We start from the raw sequence: 9,177 nt of genomic DNA, 5'->3' as shown, positions 1-9,177 counted from the left end.
CCCCACAATGATCACTCCTTTCCCACCCCTTTGCCCTATGCTCTCTCCCCCCACCGCCCTCCAAAAAGCGCAGGCTCAGCCGCCGGGACATCTTCCTCTGATCACCACACGATGGCCTCCGCTCCTCTGCTGAGTCTTCGCCTCCTCACTCCAGGTAGGATGGGGAATGAAGTACGTAACGCAACTTGGCGGCTTTTCTCCGGGGGCTCAGAGCGAATCAAACTCTCCACTCGCTCCCCCGGGAGCGGCGGGGGGCGGCCTGTCGGACATTTTAAACGGACGGGGCAGGCAGCGGCCCGACAGGCAGCAGCATGGCCTGGAAAGAGAGGATTGGCCTCCTAACCCGAGGGGCAGGGAAAGGCCGGGGGGCTCCCCTTTCCCCGAGGGAGAGAGGCCCGAGACTGCACTCTGAGCGCACCGTAACTTCCCCTTCTCCCCCAAGGAGAAGCCTGGGTCCTGCCCCTCTGTCTGCACCATTGCTATCCCCCATCCGGTGGAGAGCGGGGCCTGGGGCTCTGTCCACTCCCCCAGGAGATGGAGGGAGAGAGCGCTCCTCCTGCATGCAGCACTTTCCCTAATCGCACGGGAATTTCTAAAAAGATATTTTGCAACTTTGTAGAATTTTGTAAACAGTCTTAACAAGTGCAAATGGAGCATTGCAAAGCAGTTTGACGTTAGGCTTAGCAAGAGAATTTTGCTAAATACCTTTATTGTGACTGCTACTAGCGACGTTGCCTTTATGAACAGAAAGTGCTGTGCTCAGCAGGTCTGGCAGCATTTGTGGAATAAGAAACAAAGTTATCGTTTTGAGTCTAATATGACTAAGAACCTGCTGGGTTTTTCGGGTTCCATATTTTATTTCAGATGTCCAGCATCCCACAGTATTTTGCCTTTATACAAGTCATTTATTGACCACCACCTTGAAATTCAACTGGCAACAAGTAGCTGAGCATGCTAATCTAGTGCATGTGAAGGAATTGTTGAACATTGTTAGGTGTGGATAGGGATTGCTTGCAGATAAGTGTTCCATGACCTTGCTATTTTTTTTCTCTCTTGGTGATGGAAATCATTGATTGGAAGATACTTTCAAAGTGAGCTTGAGTTTGTTGCAATGTTAGTAGCATTTACAGCAGTCAATACACCTATTGTGGAAGAGTCCAGTAATGAACTGAGTCAATGCTGTTCTGCCCTGAATGTTTGAATATGCTTGTAGACATTACTTTAAAGACTGACTTTTTGTTTTTCTGTAGTTTAGATAGTGGACTGAAATGAAAAAGACATGAGGCAAATTTTTTACACAGAGGGTGGATCGCGTGTGGAATGAACTTCTGGATGAAGTGGTGGAAGCGGATACAGTTACAATGTTTAAAAGACATTTGGATGGATAAATGAATAGGAAAGGTTGGTGGGATATGGGCCAGGAGCAGACAGATGGGACTAGTTTAGTTTGGGATTATGTTCGACATGGACTGGTTGAACCGATAGGTCTGTTTCCTTGCTGTATGACTCTATGACTGGCACAAAAACCAAGGATCGTTGAAGGTTTTGTGCGCTTTTAAAGGCAAGTTGCCTAACACTCATTATAATGGCTATTTACACAGCTGTTAATTGAAAAGCCTACTTAGAAAATGTACTGAAGCCAGGGGTTTGCATCTGAAGGAGGAGTTTCCATTGGTAACAAGTAGCTGATTGGTCTGTTGGCTTGTGTCCAGTTATCAAAGACAAAGGCCTCCCATCGCGAACAACTTTGTGATTGACTTCTGAGTAGCTGGACTGCTCGAGGGTGTGAATACTCGGAGGAGAAGCCTTCCGACTTCTGGGAGGAAATAACTGTAGTGAAATGCACCTGGAGCCTGAAGGTAGCCACTTTATTTCCCCTTGATTGTAGTTGTTTTTTTTCTTCAACCGAGAGATGTTATTGCATACTGCTGGACCAGAAGGGACTTGAACCTGGTCCTCCTGTGTCATTACCACTGTGAAATAAGTTGCTGTAAGCTGGACCTTATATGTGAGCAGTCACCTTATGCCTCCCACAAACAAGTGAATGTATTTGGAGAAAGAACGCTGCTTCTCAAACTTCTAACAGCAAAAGGTGCATCTTGGCAAACCTTCGGGCAGGGGCCACTGAACTACCTTCTCAGTCTTTCCTTCCACCCAGAACACCCATTTCTTTTGTCTGCCTATATATGTGTGTAAAGAGGGAGTCTAGAAGTGGTTTACAGCTTTAATTGGTAGTTATATGTTGACAGTTCATAATTGTTTGTCTGTAGTTTGATTCATTTTATTTGCAATAAATTTTCGTTTTTAAGTTAAGGAACCGGGCCAATTTCTTTCCTCTGTCAACCTAGGTCTAAAAAACAGGTAAATTGAGAAATTCTGCGCACATTTTAAAATATTTTAACTTTTATGACTGCTCTGGGCATTGGAGAGCCAAATCCTGTCCACTATCTACAAGGCACAATTTAGGAGTGTGATGGAATATTCCCCATCTGCCTGGATGAGTACAGCTCCTACAGCATTCAAGAAGTTTGACACCATCCCACACAAGGCAGCGTGCTTGATTGGTACCACATCCACTCACATTGATTCCCTTCTACACCAGCTCTCAACAGCAGCAGTGTACCATCCACAAGAACACTGCAGGAATCCTCCAAGGTTATTTAGAAGCACCTTCCAAACGAGGAAAACTACCATCTAAATGGACAAGGGCAACCAATACATTCAAGCACCACCACCTGCAAGTTCCCCTCCAAACCACACGCCATCCTGACTTAGAAATCGATTTCTTCCTGTGTCGCTAGTTTAAATTCCTGCAACTCCCTCCCTAATGGCATTGTGAGTCTACCTACACCACAGGGACTGCAGCAGTTCAAGAAGGCAGCTCACTATTTCCTTCTCAAGGGCAACTAGGGAAAGGCAATAAATGTTGGCCCAGCCAGTGACACCTACATCTCATAAAAGAATTTATATAACTTACAGACAAGTACATCTTAACTTAAAAGGCAGTCTATTCTGTGGTGGTTTAGCGCTCTGGTATGAAGCCTCCTGAGTACTTGGCTCTCTCTTAGATCCTAGTTCATGTCAATTTATCAAGCAAACCATAGTTGTGGATAAAAGTATGTAGAGCTATTGGCATTCTTTAACTTTGTATCATCAAGGCGATGTCTTGTTGAATTGTGCTGAAATTTGGCAAGGACTTGTAAGGAAACCTTTCCAAGACTGATCAATCCAAAAACGTCCGAAAATCTATCAACCATAATCTGTAAATCTCTCATTTTGTAAATCATTAGAGTGCAACCATTGGCAAAAATGACTTCCTGGAAGATTTTCACAGAAGTTTTGGTGTTTGTTCCGATACATAAATTAAAGATGATGCCAGAGGTACAGTCTATGTTTGGGATCCTTGATGGTATGGCTAAGGTGGACAAGTGAAGAACAGATTAATGGGGACTGGTGCGACAACACAGCCCTGCTTCACTCCATTTGACATCTCAAAGGGAACTAATGATATGTGATTTAAAAGCACTTGGCCTGTCACTCTGTTGTGGAACAGTTGTATGATCTTGACGCACTTTTTGGGCGACCATGCCGTTCCAGGATTGTTCAGAGGATCACTCTATTGACTGAGTCAAAGGACTTTGCTAGGTTGATCACAAAGTAAAGGACATGCTCTGCTTGAGGCGGTTTTCCTGGATTTGTCTCACTGTAAACACCACAACTGTTGTGACGTAGGTGCCACACTCAGCCTCAATAAATTTGTTTCTGCCGCATTGTTAAGTCTGTTCGCAATGAAACGAGCAAAGATCTTTCCTGCTGTGGACAGAAGTGACATAGCTCTGTAGTTGTCACATTCTGCTTTGTTGCCTTTGTTTTTGTGTGGAGCAACAACCATGGCATTGCAAAAGTTAATTGGCATGTTCTATTCATTAGATTACTTTTATTTATTTAATATATTGTCACTTGTACCTAGGTACAGCGAAAAGTGGATAATGTTGCCATGTTCTGGCACCTTCTTGGATTACAGAATGAATTACTGAATAAATTATATACATGGTAAAGTACTGAATAAATTAATATTAAATTAATTTACTATAAATAAACATATATAAATAAATTAATATATAATACTAAATCTGAAACAATTTCAAAAGTTCACCTTTCTGTCTTTGTTGACTTCACCCTCTCTGCTCCTCCAGTCACTGCTGTTCAATGTCGTCCCCTGTGCCCTGACAATATGCTCACTGCCTCTGAGCTCACAACAGTCACACTGCACATGTCCTGTAACTCCTCTGATGCTCGACATTCACTTGTCCTGACTCATCTTCTGATGCTGCCACCCACGTTGCAGCGGGGATGGAGATAGACAGGGCCCTGGCCTCCTGCAGGCGGACATTAGGAGGAGGCCCAAGGGCAACCAAAACAAAAAAAACAGTTACCAAGCTGGAATGCGATGAAGCTGTGTGGATGCTGCAGAACCTGCCACGTGAGCCATGAGCGGATGAACCCTGCGTTTAGGAGCCAAATGATGCTTACCCCACTGCTGCCATCATTCCATATGCGCAAGAGGCTGTGTCTGTGCTTGCCACTTTAAACATTTCCACTGAGATTCCATGTTTTCCTGAAATCTTGCCCATGTTTGTCTGCTTTATGGCTTTCTTAATTTCATCAACAAAAGAAAGCAAGGCAAGCTCATCAATGACTGATCACTGAGGACTCGAGTTGAATGCTGAGAAATTGATGGTGGTTGATCTAATCAGAGGCTGCTGAACTGTTCTGCTGATCTTTGTCTTATTTCTACCTATCTTTGATCAAGAATGACCCATTGGCTGTGAGCAATGGTGTGGGGCCTGTCTTAAAGGCTCCATGTTCAGAATTTATAGAACTGAAAAGCTTATTGAGTTGTGGGAGTCTACATTTGGTTGAAATTCTTCAGCTTTCCTTTCTGACCATCTACCTTGCATTGCCACACTGTTGTTTCTGGACATTGCTATTCAGATGTTAGACCTGGTCTGTCTTGGAAATGGAGGGTTGACATTCTGCCACTTCATTTATGTTCTATTTTTGGCCTGCTGCATTTGAGAGATGCTTTGTCATTTTCATCAAATGCATTTGCTTCTTCAATCCAAGAACAGTATTTATTGTTTCAGGGACAATGTTTTTAACTTTGCTCCACTTCTCGATGCAGTTTCCACCATAAGGTCTGTTAGATTTGAGCTTTTGATAAATGTGTTCTGAAATTGATTGTAGCAAGTAATGTTACTCAGTTAAGCCCCATTGCAAGGAACTCTGACAACTCTTGGTTGCTTTGCTGACTTAGATTCGGAAGTTGAGAATTGCTGTGATTAGTCTGTGATCTGTCTAACATTCTTCACCTCACATGACACAGATGATTCTTACATTCTGGAGGTCGGTCTGTCTTAAGCACAATGATGCTGATGATATTGTGCCACTGTTTTGACCTTGAATGCAGCCAAGTTGTCATTTACTTATTGGCTTGTCTGAACATTGTCTTGATAATGAAAAGTTTGTGTTCAGCACATTTGCTCTGAAATAGAAATGTTTGAGTTTTCCAATCCTGTGTTTACCCAGAACTTCTTTCCAGTTATCTCTGATCACATAAGTACTATGGTCTCTCAGGACCATGAGCTTATCACCGACAGACTTGCACTTCGTGAGTTGATCTAAATCCTTGTTAAATTGTTCCTTGTCCTCAAGGCTGTTGCGAGTTGCTGAGTAGGTACTGATAATAGTCGGTGTGATGAATTTGGTCTGTGGTAAGTGCACCTTCATGAGGTGCTAAAACAAAAACAAAGTTGCTGGAAAAGCTCAGCAGGTCTGGCAGTACCTGTGGAGGAGAAAACAGAGTTAACGTTTCGGGTCCGGTGACCCTTCCTCAGAACTGATGGTGGCTGGGAAAACATCAGTTTATATGCCGAAAATAGGGAGGTGGGTGGGATAGGGAGTAAGTGATAGGATAGAGCCCAAAGAAAGAGAGAGAGAGACAGTTGGACAGACAAAGGAGTTGCTAACGATCAGGCTGGGAGGGTGAGTACTTGTTAATGGGGACTGTTAGTGACTAATAACAGGGGGTGTGTAGTGGCAGGCTATGTGGTAACAAGGCCTGGTGTGTGGGGTGGGGGGCTGGGACATGGGAGAGTTTAGGCCCTAAAATTATTGAACTCAATATTGAGTCCGGAGGGCTGTAGGGTCTCCAAGTGGAAAATGAGGTGTTGTTCCTCCAGCTTGCGTTGGGCTTCACTGGAACACTGTAGCAAGCCGGAGACAGAGATGTTGGCCAGGGAGCAGGGTGGTGCATTGAAGTGGCAGGCAACAGGTAGTTCAGGGTCATTTTTGCGAGCAGAGCGTAGATGTTCTGCGAAGCAGTCACCAAGTCTACGCTTCATTTCTCCAACGTAGAGGAGACCACATTGTGAGCAGCGAATGCAGTAGACTAGATTCTGGGAAGTGCAGGTGAAGTGTTGCTTCGCCTGAAAGGTATGTTTGGGCCCTTGGATTCTGGGGAGGGAGGAGGTAAATGCTCAGGTGTTGCATCTTCGCCGGTTACAGGGGAAGGCGTCCTAGGGCTGTGGGGAGGTGTTGGGGGTGAAGGAAGTGTGGACCAGGATGTCCCGGAGGCAATGGTCTCTGTGGAAGGTGGACAAGGGAGGGGAGGGGACTATGTGTCTGTTAATGAGGTGCTTGTTGATCCCAACAGGAAGTGTAATGTAAAGTCTTTCAGTAGAGGTGATCTGATTACAAATCTTACACAATGTATCCTGTTGTCATTCTCTCTCTATTTTCCCTCCTAAAAAAAGCGTAGCCTCTTGCATCTTTAGTGAATCCTCATCGGTGAGCCTTGTCTCATGTGCCCGAGTACATGCTAGTACTTTGGATATAGGAGCTGTTCTTTTCTTAGGCCGTGTTCTATTATTTCTTGCAGTAGACTCTAGCCATTTCAAGCTCCAATGACAAATCATTTTTGCTTCTTTGATTGCAATTTTGTTTGATTTTGTGGCTGATTTGCCAGCTGTGGTAAGCTAACTAGACATTTATAGAAAAGGTGATGTTTGGGATACCTTTTCTGACCCCATCCTTCTCAAAGGATGGGCACTGCTGTCCTACCGAAGATCACCCAGGCTTCCTGGATGATGCCGACCCCCTGTCCTGGGTGCAGAGTTGAGTGACCACTAGTCCGTGGTCACCTGTGTGCAAGTTTGGAACTACACCTGCCAGTGGTCATCTCCATCTGTTGATTCATCACTTCCCTTGCTGCAGGACTTTGGAAGAAAGAAACACAGATGAGTTTGGACAAAAAACTGTTCAAAAGATACTTTCAAAGTAGGAGAAATGTTGCACAAGAGTAATTCCGCTCTCTCAGCTGCAGAGTCTGGGTTCAGCACCATGAACAACTGTCAAGATTGAAGACTGCTTTTGGCTGCGGTGGATGACTCTGACCCTGTTTGTGCCTTGTCGTGCTCTTCATGTTCCACTGCACTTGGCTGGACTGTCACCTTGGACCAGAAATCAGACGGCACTTTATGATTGGGCTTTAGGTAAATGCATGTCAATTGATCGTCACCATTGAATTCTTATGCTTTTTTGCACTTTACTGGAAGGAGACTGACAACATAGCAACAATCTTGATTTTATTTTTCTGATTTTTCACAAATAAAACCTAACACAGACCATTTTTGCATTTTTGGGATGGTATTGTGTCAAACCTTTTTAACGAATACTAGTGGAGTCTAGTTCGGATGCACAAATCCTTAGTACTACAGTGAAGGAGTAGGGCTTCTGAGTCTGGAGCTTGACAGCTCTGTCTGCTTTGCTTTTTGATTCTTTAACTTATCCCTCTCTCTCTTCTCTCTTTTTTTGTTCTGTTTTATTTTACTTCCCTGTTGGTGAAGAGCTTGGCCATGGCGATGGCATCAGCGGTGACAGGTAAGCGTAGACATGTGGCAGCGATGGGAGAGGAGAGTTCAGGTTCCCAGTACCTTCTGTCGCGGTGGTCCTAGCACCAGCTCAGTGCCTAGTTCAGACTTCAGATGAGGAAGGAGGTTCTGGGAAGCTGCAGCAGCAGATTGGATCTGGCCGTTCCTCGTGGTTGCTTTGGCAGCAGCTGAAGACGAGGCCTTTTGGCGTCCTCACCAGGGCCAGAGCAGGCCCGGCCTCCTGAGCACATGCGGCAGCGGCAGCAGGAGTCGGCTCCTTGGGGAGACCGAGCCCAGCATGGAGGGTGTGCACTTTTAGGGAGCTTGCAATGGAAGCAATTGTGGGTACAGTAGTGAGTGATGGCACCAGAACGGGGCTTCTTCAATATTGGTGGGCCCTGTGCAGAACTTGAGGTGGTGGTGATGGCAATGGCTTTCAATGGCATGGCGACCTGTGCGGTTGGTGGAGAAGGCAGCATCTGTCTTTGGAATCGGTCGGCTGCGGCAATGCAATATGCCCGAATCGATGCTCTGTGGATCGACAGGAGCAGCGGTTGCTTTGGCGGCATGGTTGGCCTGGTGTGGACTATGCAGGGAAAACATGGCAAAGAGGAGGAGATCAAGCCCCTTAAAGAAGTGCGGTCCCAGCGTGACTAAGCACTTTCGAAAGACTGTAATGTTTGATACTTAGCTTTATTTCATAATTCTTAGTACTAAGTAGAAAAATAACTATAATGTTTAACTTTTAACTTTGTTCTTTCTTTCTACCTTGTTCTAGTGATTCTGTACCTAGGTACTTGTACCTAAGATGGCACCTTGTGTGGCGACATTATGCACTTTTCACTGTACTCCTGTACTTTCGACTTTCAGTATACATGACAGAAATCTAAATCTAAATCTCATAGAGCCACCTCCAACCTTTAGTTGCTGAATCATTCAGTCCTGTGTTGGACTGAACCTGACAAGGCTATAGAGCTTTATAGTGATCAGCCAATTGTGGCAATATTTGGCTGTCTATCTAATGTACTTTTTTAGGTATTTCACGTGTACTGGTCCAGTGGTATAATATTACTAGAATAATGTCCAGCATTAAGGTATGCTTGACATTGTAGGAACTGCAGATGCTGGAGAATCTGAGATAACAAGGTGTAGAGCTGGATGAACACAGCAGGCCAAGCAGCATCAGAGGAGCGGGAAAGCTGATGTTTCGGGCCTAGACCCTTCTTCTGAAGAAGGGTCTAGGCCC

At 44.9% G+C, this 9,177-nt stretch overlaps 1 protein-coding gene across 6 annotated transcripts in view; it reads left to right on the top strand.

The window, feature by feature from the left end:
- Positions 1-33: 33 nt before the first annotated feature.
- metap1d (methionyl aminopeptidase type 1D (mitochondrial)) overlaps positions 34-9,177 on the top strand; it is a 177,607-nt gene continuing 168,463 nt past the window's right edge. For 4 of the 6 annotated variants that reach the window (XM_048599386.1, XM_048599383.1, XM_048599388.1 and 1 more), the window contains exon 1: positions 34-154. In XM_048599386.1, coding sequence (XP_048455343.1) covers positions 112-154 — 43 coding nt within the window. In that variant the 5' untranslated portion in view covers positions 34-111. The other 2 variants (XM_048599384.1, XM_048599385.1) reach the window with 2 other exon arrangements.

This window comes from Rhincodon typus, chromosome 7 (assembly GCF_021869965.1).
Source record: "Rhincodon typus isolate 14 chromosome 7, sRhiTyp1.1, whole genome shotgun sequence".
Lineage (NCBI taxonomy): Eukaryota > Metazoa > Chordata > Chondrichthyes > Orectolobiformes > Rhincodontidae > Rhincodon > Rhincodon typus.
This window is presented reverse-complemented; position numbering and strand designations above follow the sequence as displayed.